Genomic DNA, 19,780 nt, shown 5'->3' with positions numbered 1-19,780 from the left:
GCTGCAGCTATGCACAATCACACTCAATCAGTTACAAACAAATAGCAATCACATTGTTTAAAATGACAAAAAGACAGCATTACCCAAATTAACATCACCAGCACTACCCACAGTTAGAGTTGATGGACATGGACTCCCTATTTAAAAGTGATCCATGCAGGCAATGTTAGGAGCAACTTGAAAGGCAATAGCTCTCTAGAAAAGTTTAGGAAGGAGAATTGATATCACCACAACCTTCAAACATTCAATCATGACATACAGTTGTAATCCTGCTAAGAGAACACCCCTCAGGAAGCAAGCGAAGTGTTCTCTTAGCTGAAGTGTTCTTTAAGACAGAGTAGACCACCAGACACATGCTAATTAAGCTACTATTAAGCATATGGTTGTAAGACCATATTTAAAACATAGAATATTTTTTCATGGGTTCAAATCAGTGTGTTCTTACTTAGACCCACCCAGTGAACATCACAAAATGTTCAGTATCTGCTTGAGAGAGACACTGAATGTCAGAGGGTGTGCAGACCAGGACAGAGCAGTCTCTGACTGTAACCAATGCATTTGCCTCAAACCTTTCATTGGCACTAAATTCACAAGCACCGAATAAAATACCAATAAAAAATAACTGGGGCAAAAAAAAAGAGACAATATTATTATTCTTTTAACTTCCAACAATATCTTGCAATTTCAGAAAAATGAGTACATTTTTACCGTAGTAGAGAAAGACTCCAACAACCTGTTGCTTGGACTACGATACTCTCAGGATAAGCTGCACTTTCTGTTTTGGAACTATGGAGACAGGGATCACATCACCTTCCGATCTGTGAAGCTGGCAGATAATCAATGGCACACACTCATCTTAGCAGTGTCCGGGGTATATGCATCCCTGACTGTGGACTGTGGCATTCCTGTTGACCTGTAAGTCACTTCTGGATCTGATCAGTCTACTTCTCTGTTATAGCTATCGATGATTTGCACTCAGTCTAGACTGATTTAAACTGTAATAAAAAAAAATAGTAAATATGAACCAAAAGAAAGGACTTACTGAAAATACTGTAAATCACATGATGTGTCTGAACTTGGCAAAAATACCTATGTTGATGATCTTTGAGTTTGTGGCGATGACCAGGACAAATAATGTCCCAAATAATGTCCTAATAATCATTTTAAAGCTGAGGGACTTTCCAACAAAAATAATGGATGCAAATCATTGCTGTATGGAGTTGAGCAATCTGCCTTGGTTCACTTTGGTAAACCTTTTATCATTGTATTAATGTATTAATTTCTAGGGTCCTTCGTAGACCATTCCCTGCACATCTGAACACAAAGGGATCCAGATTCCACATTGGGAACTGGAGAAGACTGAAGGGACTGTTTTCAGTAAGCACTCTAGACTGATCTTGAGGTTTTGACACATCAGGGTATATCGTTGCTATTTTGTTTTATTTTTGAGAAAACAAGATGAGTGTTTGACCCCCCGCTACGGCTGTAAATACAAAAGTGGATCCATCACCAAAAAGGGATATATGAATCAATCCCCGGCAAATCACCATTTCGTCTGAATTATTCATTTTTCAAGCAAAATGCTAAGAAAATAAATACAAAATATGTAATATCATTTTTAATAGCCAGTAGCCAGTCAGTGGTAATAATTATAAAAATAAAACCTATTAACTTTTAAGAAAGTACTGTAATCATAGTGAAGTAATTTTGATAAGAGATCACAGGTCACTGCGAGTACTTTCTTGGTAGTTGTATACCGTTTAAATAATTATATTCCACTCTGAAAATGTGCCTTTACCTTTACAATTGCTTCAAAATAAGGACCATTCATTCCAACACCTGCACTTTTCCTGTTGTCCCTTCAGGGGTTATTACGACAGCTGGTTCTGTTACCTGGATCTGATGCTACCTCAATAATATGCCCCACCTCAAACCCCAGGCTAGCTGTCCTCTCCATCCCCCAGGTTCTCCTGGACCTCCCAGTAAAACCATCTGAAAATGAAGTCTTGAAGTATCCTTATGGTGAGTAATCCAGGTGGCAACTTGCTATGTGTATGAAATATCAGTCATCTAAACTTATGTACACTGCTTGTTGTTCTCTGTTTTAGTCATCACATCCTGGAGTATACATATAAACGGAGCACCATTAAAAGTACACAAGATAATGAATCTTTACATGGCGACCAACTAGCATAACAAGAACATATGCTATTCAAAACACCTCTGTGGCCTCAATATAGCTCTCAAATTTATGTTAAACTTCATACATCTGGTACACTAGAAGTGTAACTATCAACCTGTCCCCCTGCAACATTACAAATACATCAGTAGGGGGACAGGCTAAAGGTAGACTTGGTGATCTAGGGGTTAAAGAAAAGGGCTTGTTACCAGGAGGTTCCCGGTTCAAATCCTGGCTCAGCCACTGACTTACTGTGTGTGACCCTGAGCAAGTCACTTAATCTCCTATTGCTCGGTCCTTTGGATGAGACGTCAAAACCAAGGTCCTATTGTAAGTGACTCTGCAGCAGCAATTGTCGACACATAGTTCGCCCCCTAGTCTCTGTAAGTCGCTTTGGATAAAAGCGTCTGCTAAATGACTAATTAATAATTAAGAATTGTTACACTATGGTGTACAGTACCAGATATGCATGATTCTGTGAGCTACATTGTTGAAGGCTTGTTTGCTTTTAACTGAAGACGACTAGATGTTTGGTAATCATGTTGGCTGCTCTTTTAGATAGTTTTCTAGTTTTTCAGGTCAGTGACCAAACTGAATTGAAAGTAATGGGATCTTGACAAACGCTAAAGAGCGATAATTGCCTCTGTTGTTGTTTGCCTGGGCTTGTCACGGCACATATCCAATACAGTACCTTACAAATAAAGATAAGCATAGAAGCAGCGGAGAGCAAACTCCTAGTACTGGTGATATTGCTGGTCTGCAGACCACTATGAAGCAAGAACACATATAGTCTATACACAATAGGATTTGCTGAAAGTCAGTAGGAAATAAACTACAATATTGAGAGAAATAATAATTGTCAAAGGTATTGTATTGGTAGTTGTAATTTAACTAAACTTATGTAGCATGAACATCTTTTGTCATCTGTTATTCAGCCATACATTTTCCTACCAAAAAAAAACCTGTTTCTCTGCCAGACTCACTTACTGCCATTTACCACCCCTTGCAAAGAACAAATGATTAACAGTGCAAGATTTATAACCGTATCATGAAAGCACAAGTAAAAACATGTAAGGATAAAGGAAACCAAAAAAAAGAACACGCAATGTCGCACTTCTATGCATCTTAAAGAATGAGAAGTAGTAGCATGCAGGACATGCATTCAAAGGAATTTTTTTGTTTTTGTTTCCAAGTATCAGGATGCAGGACATCTGTAAAATGGGGACAGTCTCAAATACACAGTACAGGGAGTAAGGCTGCCACGTTTAAACTGGCAAACCCTCTGTTTAGTTTACTATTAATAAAGGTTTAAAAAATCCATTAACTATAAACTAACATGAAGTAGCTGACAAGTCTGCATCACTTTTCGCTGATATATTTTTGTATTACATTGCAATCACATAATAACTCTATGGCATTTAATTATTAAACAACCTAGCTTATTTTTTTTCTTGCAAAGACTGGGTGTAGATAAATTCTTTTTTACATATGTGCATGCCAGAACTAGTATGCAAGCTCCTGTTAAGAAATAACAGAGCCACAATGCTCCTGACTGGACTCACCTTCCTGCCAAATCAGTAATTAACATATTAATTAAAACGGCCCCACCTGTCATTTTAAGGTGCCCTTTAGTTTACACATTTACCAAAAAAAAAATTAAGTACTGCAAACCTCATTATAACACAATTTTTAATTATAAATTTCTGTTGTAAAACAATATATTTTTCAAAATTATCATTAAAATTCTTCAGTTTACATTTTTTCTTTTTCGCATTAAAAAAAAAAAAAAAATATATATGTATATGTATATATATATATATATATATATATATATATATATATATATATATTGAAAACAGGTATTTATTGATGAAGTCATCAACCAAAACTTTTGCCTACTAGACTTGACATATATAAAAGGGGTCACAATTGTGGGAGTTCAAAACATACAGCATATGCATTTTACAACCATTTACAGCCTTGGCTGATACCTGTATGTTTTTCTCTTTTCTCTTTGTGCTGAAATAAGAAGCTGAAATACGAGTGACTCTCGGGTCCCGCCCTCCCTGTACAAAGAAACAAACTGGCCAGCTGTGGTTCGACACGTTGAGGAGAGGGCTCTATATATGCGACAGCCTGGGCTGGGTTGCCATGCTGCAAGGTTTGAAATTACTTATGAAATGAAGAGTGCTGGGGGCATTTTTGACTCAACTGCTACAATAGAGGTGCTCCACCTCAACTTTGCTTGAAAATGTTACTGTAATTGTTAAATGGCAATAACATTACCCAGCCCCAGTGGTGATATGCCCCCCAAAATCTGCAAGGGGTTGGGTGTCTCCTGAACTATCTGACCTAGACAGTTAGCTATTCTTTTTTTTTTTTAATTAAGTTGATTCCATTTCTTAACCATCTATGGCAGGGGTGTTCAAAGTTGGCCCTTCCACTCCTAGTCTTTGTTCCAGCCCCATGCTAAATTGTTTAATTGAACCAATGACATCTCCATCCACACCCTGAAGTAGTTAATTCTATAATTTGACCTGTTAACCCTTGAGTGGAATGGCCCTCCAGGACTGCGATTGGACACCCCTGCTCTACGGTATACGTCAGAAACTATTCTTTCAAAAGGCTTGCTAGTGTATTCAAGTCAAGCTGCAGACAACGTTTCCTGTTTTGGAATGTGTTAATTTCTAAATAAATTGTCCATTTGTGTTTTGCTTGCTTTCACGCTTTTTCAAATAATAGTATCTCATATGCATTTTTAAACTATTATACGACAAGCTGAATCTCTCTGCCATTCACTTTCATTGCACTACCCTGCGTTAAAACTACAGTTAGGCTAAATGCATGTCATAAAGCATCCTAAGTGAGAGGAGTCAAATAACTGATTCAGTTGAAGTCAGACTCATTGCGGAAGTAACACATAACTATTTTATAAAATTCAAGAAATTGAAAATGAAAGAGCAATACTTCTGTCATATTCTAGCGATAGTTTACCTGGAGTTAACAGTCTCCCTGGCTAGTATAACGTTTTTGTCATCTCCTCGTACACTTGATGCACCCTGTATGCAGTGAATAATTCAAGTCTCCTATTGTGTAGCAGTTTGAGCTAATTCAGGGTTTCCTGTTCATAAGGTGCATGCATTGTCCACTTAAGCTCAGGTGTGTCTAAATTAAAATGGTTCAAATGGCTATGGAATGGGAGTCTTAAATTATACCCTGGACATGTCATTTGAAATCTTGTCCATTTTGGTGACCTTTGTCACAATACAGTAGCATGTTCTTTCCAAACGTAATCATTTCTACTAAAAAACTCACTGGAATAGACACCCCAGCTTTACTAAATGTTGTGTTCTGGTCTTTCAGCAAAGCAGAGACTGGACTACGTGGAAGAGTACCAGGACTTTTATACAAATTCAGAAACTCTCGATATTGAGATTTTTGAAATTCCATCTGTAGGGCTGTTTGCGGCTACAGCCAATAAGAGGCCTGTCCCAGGCTCAGGGATCTATAAATGGACCAATGGGAAGTTTGAACCTTACCAGAACATAACAACCTACCAAGCACAAGCCTGGAAATATTTTACCATTGATGACAAGGTAAGGTGTTGGCTAGGAGAATTTTGCAATGCGTTCAAATGTATGGTGTTTACAGCCCATGTGATAGTAACAAAATTAGCCAGGGGCTGAGATTTTGTGGGGGAGAAATACTCAGCCTATCCCATCCAAATTAATCCACTGGGATGGGCCCAGCCTGCCTGCCTTATTTTTGTAGGATTGGCACGCAATGCAAAGCAAAGCATAAATGTAAGGGAAATGGTATCTCTGATAGTTTGCAAGCATGTGACAGAGATGTGACAGAGATTTTTTGTTTGTTTATATTGAACAAAACTGGTAATGAAATTTGACTGAAAAACAGAAAACAGCTGTGCACCAACTGGTAAGAAAGTATCTGAAAGCATGTGGTCTGTATAATGCTATGGCTAGAGGTTAAAACAATGTGGCTGTGACATTTTCTTACTGTTCAACATTGTTTATGGAATTTGAGTGAGAAAATATAACACAGTACCAAATATTAAGGCACTAATACCAAGTGTACTATGTTTATACACACAACCTCAATATGCCACATCTAAAGGTCAATGCAGTGTTTACCAACACATTAGCATGCAATGCTTATATAACCCTGCAAACATGAAGTTGCAACCACAAATACGGTCTGGGATATGATGCTTTGATGCTGCTGCAGCAGCAGCGTTGGAGAATTGCTGACATGAAGGGTTAATTTCTTTCGTATGATAACCACAATTGAACTTGAGAATCATAGAATACAGTTGTGTAGATATTTCTCATCTGAAAATCCAAAATGTTCATAAGACAGACGGGCTGGGGGCGGGTTTAGATTTGACCTTAACTGGAAGAACCGAAAATATTTGAAAAGTTGGCATCTCAAGTGGTTTATTTGCGAGATATTAGCACCTGAAGCAGTGGAGGAATGACAATTACATAAGTTTCTCCCTCCTAGTTTCAGGTAAAACTTTACAGTTCAGAGAAATAAAGGTTTGAATAAGTTTGTTTATATGAATACATGTGGAATAAATTATTTGCTTATTATATCACTAAATTCCATAGAAAAACAGTAATTTTTGTTAGCTCGTATGGAATTACATATGAAATCCCATCCGTTTCTACAAAGTTATTATATTATATTTGTAAATATTTCAAAGATTAAGGGACATAATGCTGCTACACCGCCCAGATAGTGCAGAGATTTTAAATGAATGTTTTTAGAGACATTTTAGGAAACTAATGCAAAAGATTGGACCGCTACTTACAATGCAACTTCTACCTGTCTCATTTGTCAGCTGCTGCCCTCTGGCTTTTGAGCATGGTATGACAAACAAGATCACAGCTGTTCAAACAGCAAACATCGTTTTAGATTTAGATTTTTTAGATTATACATAGCCTTTTATATATTGATGAAATGCTGTAGGAAAACTGTCAAAAATAACTAAGAATATACAAAAATAAATAACTCTAAACTTGAAATTGTCTCCTGATGTCCCCTTTTCTGTCATAAACTTTAAACACATTAAACAGTACTTTTGCTTGCAGTGTTTCACTGGGATTTATACTATACACCACTCGTATATAAAAGACAAAGAAAACCACATGTGGCAGGGTAGCGTCACAGCCAAGCTGTTACCAGCAAGAAGAGAGACTCTGTGACAGAAAAGCTGCAGTGAAGCACTAATGCACACTTTAATAATCATAAATGTACAGTAACAAACACTAAACAAAACACATTAGCAAAACAGCACTAGGGCCAAAACAACACGTCTACAAAAACTCTGTCCTTAATCTCTGGCATACACCTACTCACTATAACTTATTAGATAAATACCGCATTGTATTTTTTTAAGGTAGGAATCAGCTGTCCTGCATGCTGCTTGCGCTGTTAGCTGAGCTCAGAATAGCTCAGAGCTGAGCCTTGGTGAAACTACTAGTCGCAGGGCAATACTCAACACTATAAAACCAAACTACGAATGCATAGACTGAACAGTTATGAAAGTATTATGAAACTACCAAATAATGTTTATAATATACATTTCCATTTGCATAGTCTGCTAAGTTTTAATTCACAACCCTTTTTATAAATGCAAAATATCTACAGCTAGCCTTACAAATTAATCTATTTTGGATATAGGCTACCATATATAGTCTTTAAGGAAGTGGCTAGAAGATTTGTTTTTTTTAAAACTCAAAAGGTAGCTGTTTACAGGTTAGGAAATGTAGATTTAGAATTTTAATTAGGTCTTTGTACACAAGATGAGACTCTTCACAGATTTTTAAGTAGTTGCTACTGATAGGATCAAATGGAGAAATGGATGATGATAGTAATAATAATAATAATAATAATAATAATAATAATAATAATAATAATAATAAACAACTAAACTTGTATAGCATTTTTCATGTACAGCAGTAGGTAAATTTAGCAGCCATTAGGCTCTTTTTTGTCAAGTGGTATTTACAGTACTAGTTGTGAAAAAGAGAGACCTACCAGACAAAGACGTTTTCTTTAGTTTTAGTGTTTTAAGTTTTGGGTGAATGTACAATTAAAAGTAATTTGGTGGAACATGCTAAATCAGAGTCTGTGAAGATTGTTAAATATTGGAAGTTAGATCACTTCTGAACCCAGAAATGTGTTCACTCCAAAAAATGAACCAAATCTGTGGTCAGATTTTTTCTATCTTCCCTGTTAATGTTGTGCATTCTATCAGAGCTCATCTAAAATACTGGTAAATCATGCGCAGAAACACATTTAAAAAAACAGCTTCAAAGAGGTAAATGCAAAGTGTGCTTATTATCATATTTATTTTGGAGTAATTAACAAGTGGATTTCTTTCAAGATAAATACATATGTATCAGGTCCTGATAACTGCAATTTATATACCAAAAGAAGAAAAAAGAAAATGATATAGTTTTGTGCCGAGTTAAACTTGAAAGTGTTCCAGAAATTGGTGCATTTACCTGTTATTAGTATCCAGTGACTATACAGTAGTGGACATCAGAAAAAATAAAACACGATTACATGAAGTTATTACCAAGACCTTACTGACCCCTGTCTATAAAACCAAGACTATAGACTAGTGAGCACAAACATTTAGTGCACAGCTAAATAATACAATAATAGAAAAATCTAAATTCAGATTTTATTGTATAAACAATGAAGCAAAAAGACACACAGCGGTATTGTTAATTAAAGACCTGCTGCATTTCTCCGAGTCATTATAGGTTAGGTATTCTTGTGATAAGTTTGTGACCCCCATTGAAACCTTTCCGTGACCCCCTGAGGACCCCTTTAGGATGTCAGGGCTATCCATGTGCTGTATTAAAGGCATCTCTTGAGATACCAGTCAACTCCTTTACTTGTCAGGACACTCTTATTTTGGAACCTTCACCCACAGCACCTCCCGGAAGAGATTTTCTCTCTGTTTGGGTGAATTTTATGTATTTTACAAGAATGTTTTCCTTGGGTAAGTTAAAATTCTGTGACAAAAATGCTTGAAGCCCAAAAAAGAGTGTGCACCCAAAATCTGAAAACAAACAAAAAAGAAAGAGTGTGCGTCCAACATCTGAAAACAAACAAAAAAGAGAGTGTGCATCGAAAACCTGAAAACAAACAAAAAAGAGTGTGTGCATCGAAAACCTGAAAACAAACAAAAAGCGTGAGGGTGCCGTGAACACCATGTTTTAAATGTTTCAGCACACATTACTGACAAAGCAAAAAAGCCATATGATCACTCCTGTTAATGCCACCCTCTGTTTACCACCCGCCCAGAATATAACGGCACAAGCTGCCCAAGTTCTCCCTCAATGTTGATCCTATTTTTGCATTTTTTAGATTTTCCTAGCAGTTGCTAACTTTGAGAAGAATGAAAGAAACCAGGAGTACTCGGTTATTTACAAATGGAGCCGGAGAAGATTGAAGTTCTCTTCATACCAGACCATCGAGACCCACAGTGCCAGAGACTGGGAATCTTTCCAGATAGCGGGGGAAACCTTCCTTGCAGTCGCCAATCACAGGCAAGGTACTGATTTCTACAATTATAAAAATACTCTTTGACCGCAATTACTTAAAAAATAAATAGATACAATCCAGGCCTGATTAGCACGTTGAATTTAACTTACACTGACCATACTTATGTGATTCTGTTTTCAGTTGTTTTGTGTCTCAATACTAGAGCTGCATGAAACCATTATAAATGGTGCCAATTCTGTTGTGTATTGCTTAGATTATTCAGATACTTAGCAAAAGATCACTCGAGTTCTGCACTTTTTAAAGGACATTATCCAAAAACATGCATAATTAAGGGAAAATGTAAGGGCATATGTTAGGAGGTCAGCTTCATAACTGAACACAGTTAAGCCAGTGTGTTCAGTAACCCACTAAAAGAAGAGCCAAATACAAATGATTGTTACAACATTACAAAGTATTAGTCACTTGAAATATTTAGTTTAATATTTAGCTAATGGTGTTTTTTTTAAGGTGGATCAGAACTCAACACCTCCAAACTTCAGAATGATACTTTTTGGAACCCCCCCCCCCCCAAAAAAAAAAAAATGAACTCATTTTTAAGACCGCAAAGGCTAAATAAAGGTTTAAAATAAAACATTTGTTATAAGGTGTTTTTCACCTTTTAAAAAAGTTAGAGAACATGGGTCCTATGTTTGGAGTAAGTTGCTTCAAATTACATTTTTAAAGTTTTGTTTTACTGGCCTAAGTTGCTGGACATTGATTTTAAATTTACAATAATCAAGTTAACATTTTCTTCCGTCTGTTCCAGTTCTTTCACACTCTGATTACACAACCCAGCACCAGTCAAGGTGTATAGTGTTCTAATTCAAACGAAGATAAAATGCATCTGTCTATTGATCAAAGAACATAGTTCTCTTCACATGATCCAAAAGCTTGAGAAAGTGTCTATGCACCTGCAATGCTTGGCTCTACCCCAGCAAGACCCAAACCTGTCCAGACAGAGCTTCCTGTAAAGATAGCCTGATAACTGGGAGCAGAATGCGGGGGTTTAAGTGGGGGTGCATAGGGGAAGAGGTCTGAATAGAAGCTGGAGGACATGTATGCTTGCAAAAGGATAAAAGAGATTTCAAACATGAGACCAAATGTATTTGAAATCCAGAACAGTGGTTTGGAATAATAAATCTAGCAGTGTGCCATCAAAGGATAATATCAAATGTACAAAATACTGTTTTGATAATATTAGAATGAACTTACATGGATAATCAAAGTACATGTTCTACCTTTAAAGAACATTTAAAGATGCATTGGTGTGTCAAAGGTACATTTTGAGAGTTTTTGATCATGTTGATTCCTCAAGATGAAGCAATAGGCAACTTTTCAGATTTTTGAGGTTTCTTTTTAAACTGATGAAGATAGACGAAACAGCTGCCTAATAACAATACAATTAAACCAGATTTGATCCTATCCATCACTGGAGGGAGGTTGTAACCACTAGCTACTTCAATTCTGGTTACTGTAAGTGTGTGTGCTTTAACACATCCAGAAGGTACTTTTAGGCAAAATAAGTGGTCATTTCCCCTTGAAGATAGCCAAAGCCAAAAGCCAAAAGCCAAAAGCCCAAAAAAGACTGAATCCACACATAAATGGGTAATTCCAGCGATTAGACCACATTTTGTAGAGGTGTTTCTTTCAGTTTGTAATGAAACCACATGGGATAGAGCAAACCAGGGAAGGGGTCATGATGATGCAGAAGATCTGTGTAACGCATGCCCCACTCTGTGTCTAACATTTATTTGACTTTCTAGGGGGCAATCATAATATTGACAGTGTTGTTTACAAATGGAACCCTGGGACACAGCTCTTCGAAGCCAACCAGACCATCCCTACCTCTGGAGCCTATGACTGGGAGTTTTTCACTGTTGGGCCCTACTCTTTTCTGGTTGTTGCAAACACCTTCAATGGCTCCTCCACTCAGGTTTACTCCAGGATTTATATCTGGCTTGGTGGAATGTTCCGGCTTTTCCAGTCAATCATGGTGAGTTCAATATATTTATACTTTTAGGAGCTAGCAATCCAAATCATGTCTCTCTCTGTGAAGTTTCCAAAGTTTGTACTCTCCTAAACTCAATGCAGAAAACAATTATTGGATATCTTAAATGGACTTTTAATGAAGGAAATCACAGTTTCAATTTAAAAGAAGAAACTTCATCCATAACCATAAAACACTAACATGGCAGGTATTGACCACTCAACATGGAACCTGATTGTCGAGACAATAATAGTTTTGTCCCTTTATTGATTCTTGTAGAACTCAAACAACAAATTCTAGCATGAATTCTAAAGAATCTGTCTACTTGATTTTTTTTATATTTTCTAAAGCACCTGTGAAACCTAAAAGTTCCCTAGGGGCATTTCAAACCCCATAATTACTGCTTTTATAACTATAGCTATATTATTAATAGCTGTTTACGAAATATTAACATCAGACACACTCCTCACAAGCATAAAACACTTAACATAGTGAACCTTTATAGAGCAGATAAATGCCTCCTGTTTCTTGTCTTCTATTGATTGAAATTCAAAATAATACATTAAAAAGTATTTTTAACATATTTTTCTCCCTGATCTTTTTTTTTCAAGGGATTGTTACTGCTGGAACTAGCACTAGGACTTCCAGATAAAGTATTTGCAAACCACATTCACAAAAAGGCACAATCTAGGGAGCAACTATCACAACTAGAGTAAAACATTCAGAAATTGTGTGGCATACAAAAATACAATATTCCAGAAACAACAGAACAAATGATTAGGTCTACCAAGGGGATCAAACATCTGTCATACAAAGATCTGTCTGTGTTTATACTGGTTGGAAGCTGTCCAGATCCTATATTAATGATTTAAACAAGAATTATATTGTAAAGTACATGAATTACCATCTCTTCATAGATCTCACATGTTCCTGTGATATGAAAGATGCACACAATATGTTAAACCTTTATTTGATTTTTAGTAACATTTTTTTCATAGCTATTAGTGAACAAAAATAAATCAAAATAATTTTCTGCACTTCTGCTCTTAATATTCAAAACTTCTTGAGTTCTTATAAATGGAAAACACTTGGGTTGGCATTTTTTAAACTCTGGTCATAAAAATTTATTTTGAATGTACAATTAGGGCAGAAACCTTAATTCTGAGGGTCATTTGTAAGAATAAATAGAGAATTGAGTATAGAGCAAATATAGCGTCCCCATGTGTTGCTACAACTGTTTAAATAACGTACCTGGAATTTTTCTTTTCATTGTTAACATCCTGACAACTTTTTACACTTTAAAGTCTGTTTCATAGCTCTTTTCAAAATGTCCGCTCTAGTGATGGTGTAAGGATTATTGCCCACATTGTCAAAACAGGTAACACAGCAATAGCGATCCATGATGTGGTACAGATATATATATATATATATATATATATATATAATTGTATTTCTTCTCCCAGCTCTTAGATAATCAAAGAGCTAAAATGATCATCTAACTTGTTACAGTGCTTTGGCTCCTATTTATCAAATCTTTTCAAGTGAAAGGAAAAAAAAAGTACAGTTACAAAACTAGCATAAAATTATGTTGCAAAGCTATTTTTTCCTAATCTAAACTGTGATCTTATTTACAATAGAGCTTCAATAATGTTAACTAACTTTCATTGACTAGTGGTCACGGATCAGCATTACTGTCGGTAGCAGTGTCTATGTTTATGCACGTTTCTGCTTAACACTTATTAAAGTGGTTTTATCCAATTGAATAATTCCAAAGATCTTAACTGTCATGCACTTCCCTTTGCTAACTGGGTCTCACGTGCAGTTTTGAAAGAAGTGCATGGTATAGCTCTCAGTTTGCATTTCTTCCTTTCAGGCACTCTCTGCTAATCAAATAGCTCACATTAAGGTTAATGTAAGTCTGTCTAACTTGTTCCTAACTAGTTTGGTACCAATTGCTGGTATTCTTTTTATGGAATTAAAAAAAGAATGCCATCTTACCAGAAACATCTTATCATATCCTGTCCATATTATTGCCACATAAATATGTTTATGGAAAATATTCCAGGTGAAGTTGCAACAGGCAACATACAGGAATCATTAAAAAAAAAAAAAAATAGATACGGTCTTTGATGGGTCAAACAGCCTCTTACAGTTGACAACACTTCTAATGTTTTATGTAATATACTATTACACCGTATACAAACACTGCATTTGATTCTGTTGGGGGGGAACTTTGCCTAGACATATAGGAAGCTTATGGGAGTGCCTGACAATGGAAAATGCCTTTGGGCTTTGAGATCCATTAATACCCCAAACTATCCTTGCAAATATTCCATGAATACCACAAACGATCCTTGCAATAAACCCCAAATTCCTGTATTAGACTAGATTCGTTAAGTTCAGCAGAATTGTTTGTATTTTTTTTGTGTTTCACTTTGGTGCTGCTAGTATATTTCTGGTACTAACAAAAACATATTTATATTAATGTTTAAAATACAGTATGTTTTCAAACAGCTTCTTATACTTGAATTGTTTTATTGGTGCTATTGTGCAATTTTAAGTTTTTTCTATAAATTTGACAAGTAGTTAAAAAAATTAAATTAAAAAACATATTCAACTATAGTAGAGGAAAATCTGATTATATAACACAAGCGTAGATCTATTGAAATGTTGATGATTGAAAACATTATTGGTTTTGAGACAATAGACAAGCAGTTAATGCATTACATGTTTTTAAAAGAAGAAACATAGGGCCCTATTCACTCACAAGTTATTTAAAGTCTGTTCAGAATCATTTGCTTCCATTTACATTTTCCTATTTGTATTACATTCCTTTCACCCTTTATGATGTTTTCAATAAGTATGGTGATGTCAAATACACAAAACAATTGCTGTGTTTGTTTCATATTGTGCTTTGTTTATGAATTTCTCCATCTGTGTGTGTGTGTGTGTGTGTGTGTGTGTGTGTGTGTGTGTGTGTGTTGCTTCTTTACTGTAGAAGAAACTATTAAGAAATACCATTTTAAAATATAAATAAATGAAAAGGCAATGTTATGTAATGGAGCTGAAGCACCATGTGTTATGTGACTGACTGTAATATATTGTAGTTTGTTGGCTGTAAATTTAGACCTAGTAAAGATCTGAAAGGGTTATGAGGGTGGGTGAGTATCCCAGGCTTTGCATAAGACAAGAGACAATGGTCCAGATTTTTTTTTTAGAACATCGTTTTTTTTTCTGAAAAAATAAATAAAACTATTAACATTACATAGCTAATAACATAAAACTTACCATCAACTTTGAGTCTATAGATTAAACTTACAAGTCCCAGCGCTGCCTCACTCCCCTTAGACCTAGGGTATCAATTCACTGTATTCCAGTCCCCCAACCGCACTCGTGCTAACATCAACATCTCTCCACCTCCTCTCGGTCGCTACAGCTATCACCAAGGCTTATATATATGTGGGGGGTCTACACAATTGCCCTAAAATATCTACAGTCTCACTAAGCCCAGCAGGGTATTTGCATTTCCATGTATTGTGTGGTCCACTGTATTTACAAATCTGTTCATTAAAATAACGTTTTACTAAATACTGGGGTGTTTGTCTCAAACTCTTGGATTGCTTTTTGGTGTAAAGACCTTGAATATTCAGGCCCCATATGAGGTGCTGTCAAGGAGTGGGGTTTAAGAAGTCTAGCTGAGAAGCATCAGGAAAGTACTTGACAGACTGCTGGCTGGCTGTATTTTAAATTGTATTTTGTAATAGACCCCTAGCCCTGTGCTGTGCCACTCTGCCTCTGTTAATGCTCTTTTCCCTGATATCTCAGACATTCGGTGCTACAGACTGGGAGGTGTTCCAGTTTGGAGGCAGAGTCTTCCTTGCCGTGGCTAACAGTCAGAAATACGACAAAAGCGGACAGAGTTCCTACGCCATTAACTCAACCATCTATGAGCTCAACATCACGGCACAGATATTCGTCAGATTTCAGGACATCTCAACATACAGGTAAATCAGGGGTTCCAGTTAGTTAATCAGGCATGGAAAGCCAGACATTTACTTCAAAATTCAAGCTAGAACTTAGGCAAGAGTCTTGAGATTTCTGTAGTATATGGTAAAAAAAAAAACCCATAAGAGGCTGTGTGGTCCAGTGGTTAAAGAAAAGGGCTTGTAACCAGGAGGTCCCCGGTTCAAATCCCACCTCAGCCACTGACTCATTGTGTGACCCTGAGCAAGTCACTTACCCTCCTTGTGCTCTGTCTTTCAGGTGAGACGTAGTTGTAAGTGACTCTGGAGCTGATGCATAGTTCACACACCCTAGTCTTTGTAAGTCGCCTCGGATAAAGGTGTCTGCTAAATAAATAAATAATAATAATAAAACTACTCTTTTTCATTTGCTTTACAATTTACATCAACTTTTGAAATGTTATGTCAAAATTGAATTTCATTGTGTACTATTTTAAATGTGAAGGCTCATTTTCTCAGATATAAAAACGCTTGTAGCAGTATAAAACTAGCAAGAAGCTACTTAGTTGCAGGAAAGAGCCGTTATCTTTTTATATGTGTGCAAGCTTAATGTTTGTATAGATTTTTTTTGATTTAATGGATGTTTGTTTTGATGTTTAGAAGTTTAATTGTATAAAATTGACTCTCATAACTTTTGAACAAACTTGTTAGATTGTATACGCCTTCGTAATAGTTGGGTCGACGATACAGATTTATATAATTGCAGATTATTATAACAAAACGTTCCCCCAAAACATCAAAAGCACCCGTAGATTCGTAGATCTATGAGCATAATTTGCAAACACATTGATGTGATTTCTTGCTTTGGACAGGCCTCTAGCAGAAAAGAATACCATTTTGCAATTCTTTCTACTGCAGCCTTCATCTTCTTTAGATACAAATAACAATGAGTGAATGAACTCATGGTTAGGAGTAATTGAGCCGTTTCCCAGGCAATTAAGCTGTCATAATAATGGAAAAAACCCTGACAATTCCAGAGTACTGCTTGCAATGACTAAATTAGGATCAAAGCCTTCCACAGACTCCACAGCAAAGATATAGATTTCTTGCTTCAGTCTGTAAAAAGGCTAATTACAAACTCAAGTAATGCCTGTTACACAGGAAAAAACAAAACCAAAAACATCTTTTGATCTTTGTACAATAAAAGGATACACTGTTTGATATTATAAATCATGTATGCAGAAATCAACCATTTACTGAAAAAGATATATCAAAATTACATTGCAATTTATCCTGTGTACTGACGGTTAAAACATAAAAAAATATATATACTTAATATTTTCTGAGTTTTGTTTGTGTGATAGAAGAGATTATACTTCCTGTGTATACTTCACGAATTGATATATTTTATACCACAAGAGACACCCTAACGACGATGTATTAACTTATAAATAATTCAATCAAGAAATGTCAACCGTCTTAGTGGGAAAGATATACTGTATGAGCTTAAAATGAATGTCCACTCCTCATTGTTTGGTTCAGCATTCCATTTTTAGTTCATTTTCTTTAGTTCTCTGAAAGTCTCTGAAGGTACAGCACTATTGAACATCCCTCCATCTTCATTACCTTTGGTCATACCCTTGCCAGTCAAAACTCCACTTAATACTGTGGGACTGGTGAGTGACACAGAGATATACATTGTGGGACTCTACTTCCTACGGTAGAAAATGTTGTTGATATACCTTTAAGTAATTGCAATGAGCATTCACAAAACTTTAAAATGACTTTTTTTTTTTATTAAGACCATATCATTCACAAACCCTTTTAAGAGAGGGCTAGAAGTATATTCTAGGTTTTTTGTGAAAAGGGCCCATAAAAAGTTAAAATGATTGCTAGTTTACTATTGTCCTGGTTAACCTTGGATAAATATGTTTCAATTGATTATTTACAGGAGAGAGAGAGAGAGAGAGAGCATAACCACTGCAACAGTTTTTTTCTTTTTTATTATCGCTAGCGCGGTTGATTGGGAGTTCTTCACCTTAGGAGAAGACAAGTTCCTGGTTGTAGCAAACTCCTATGATGGCAAATCCTACTCTTTGAATAGTGTTATATACAGGTGAGTACTATCCTTTATCACACACAAACTGTATGACAACATTACAGTATCTAAATCGCTATAAGAAGCACCATACCTACTGTACATACTAACATATTAATCAGATCAACGGCATGAGTTTAGTCTTACGTTTCCATTTATGAATGAGAGAAATCTTAGGACCACTGTCTATTCTGATAAAAAAAAGTACAACTTGCAAAGTTTCAAGATTATACATATATTTCAAAGAGGTAAAACTTCCTGGTTCCTTTTCAATCTGGAATAACTGTTAATCACCAATGGGTACATGTTCCGTTCATCTGATCCAGACCAGGGCATTTTTGCAAAAGCTGTCCAATTCATCTTACTTCTCTGTGTATGACTCCAGCATATTATTAGTGCTGTTTACTTAAAATGGGTAAAACTTCCCAGTTTCTTCTGTCGCTTCTCTGATGTCACTGAAAATGTCACTATTATACAAAAATATAATTCTGATGTTGGATGTATACTGATTTGATATAAATAATGCACTTTTGCTAAACAATGACTGAAAGGATAACAGTTTATACCAGGCTGTTTTACTGCATGTCATGCAGGCACTGAACCATTATTCTTACTGGCAGTCTGCGTATGTTGTTCCGATTAAAATAGAACCCACTTACCTGCTCTTGTTGTGTTGCCATGACAGCGGGAAAAAAAAAACGCAGTGAGCCTGTTGAAAAAGAGTAAAAAATATTGGGAACTTCTGAGTAGTTTTTCAATGCTCTTTTCAGAGTTTTTTTTTAATCTACTGTATTATCTAAATAATTAAGCTTCCCACTCACTGTTTTCTACAGGTGGCAAGGATATGAGGGATTTGTCCCAGTACACAGGCTTCCAACATTTGGCTGCACAGACTGGGAAAAGTTCAATACTACAGACAGCTCCTACCTCATCTATTCCAGTGCCAGGGAGGACATTTCAAAGGTTCTTAAACTTAAAACTTACTAATGGGTGTAAAAGTTCCATTCCTGTTTAAGGCCCAAGTTAACCTGAAATTGCAAATATGGAGTCAGATTTGAGATCGCAATGCATGTCACCAGTTCCTGTTGGATCTTCTGTTGCCCAGCAACTTGGAGATGGAGTTCATGCAATACAGTAACCAAGGGCAACAGGTTCATAACACAAGTGTGAACCTGGGCCATGAACATTTTCATAAACAGCCAAAATAAAAGATGACATCATGAACAAGCAGTACTTTAAACTGAAGATTTTAACTCTTTTTAATATATATATTATATATATATATATATATATATATATATATATATATATTCTATTCAAATTCCACATATTTTCATTTGCTACCAAAACATTGGAGGACCTCTAAATGCACACAAGAGCAACTGATGAAAACTCAGTGATGACAACACAGTAACGATACACACATTAGGCTTTCTAATGGAAAGATCAGCTGTTGATATAGCCATGGTTGTATTAAGAGTGTAAATGTTTTTCTTGTTTCACTGGCACTGCAAATCTGCCAAATTAATATGCATATATGTATAGTATACAATTATATTGATTGATGATTTGTGATAACCAAAATTGCTTTTAATTTATTAACAGGTTTTTAAATATGATAAGATAGTCATACATATCTCTATCTATCTCTGTATATTTAAATGTACTATATGAGTATAAATCTATAGTCCGTAAACAATTGCAGTAAATTTGTTTTTTGGACTTCAATAATATAGTACATGTTGGCAGCTAGTCAGTCCACAAGACAAAACGCACACAGAGACAATCATACCTGTGGTATCTAAGCAACAAGCCATAAACACTCTGCCTTAACTCGTTGTTGAACACAGTACTATTTATAACTCATTTATAAGTAGCTGATCAGAACATAAGCTGCCCAAATTTGTATAGTACTGTATGTATAGTATGGTGATGTCAAATACACCAAACAGTTGCTGTTATATTGGATCTGC

At 35.9% G+C, this 19,780-nt stretch overlaps 1 protein-coding gene across 2 annotated transcripts in view; it reads left to right on the top strand.

Moving 5' to 3' along the window:
- The window catches only part of tspearb (thrombospondin-type laminin G domain and EAR repeats b), a 33,696-nt gene extending 14,664 nt beyond the window's left edge, over positions 1-19,032 (top strand). Inside the window, exons 3-12 of one of the 2 annotated variants that reach the window (XM_059032084.1) lie at positions 689-915; positions 1,287-1,377; positions 1,866-2,022; positions 4,212-4,340; positions 5,543-5,775; positions 9,584-9,770; positions 11,524-11,753; positions 15,573-15,751; positions 17,724-17,825; positions 18,641-19,032. In XM_059032084.1, coding sequence (XP_058888067.1) covers positions 689-915; positions 1,287-1,377; positions 1,866-2,022; positions 4,212-4,340; positions 5,543-5,775; positions 9,584-9,770; positions 11,524-11,753; positions 15,573-15,751; positions 17,724-17,825; positions 18,641-18,794 — 1,689 coding nt within the window. In that variant the 3' untranslated portion in view covers positions 18,795-19,032. Of the gene's footprint in view, positions 1-688; positions 916-1,286; positions 1,378-1,865; positions 2,023-4,208; positions 4,341-5,542; positions 5,776-9,583; positions 9,771-11,523; positions 11,754-15,572; positions 15,752-17,723; positions 17,826-18,640 lie in introns of both variants that reach the window. The other variant, XM_034924176.2, reaches the window with a different exon arrangement.
- Positions 19,033-19,780: the final 748 nt, after the last annotated feature.

The sequence above is a fragment of the Acipenser ruthenus genome, chromosome 10 (genome assembly GCF_902713425.1).
Source record: "Acipenser ruthenus chromosome 10, fAciRut3.2 maternal haplotype, whole genome shotgun sequence".
Taxonomy (NCBI): domain Eukaryota; kingdom Metazoa; phylum Chordata; class Actinopteri; order Acipenseriformes; family Acipenseridae; genus Acipenser; species Acipenser ruthenus.
This window is presented reverse-complemented; position numbering and strand designations above follow the sequence as displayed.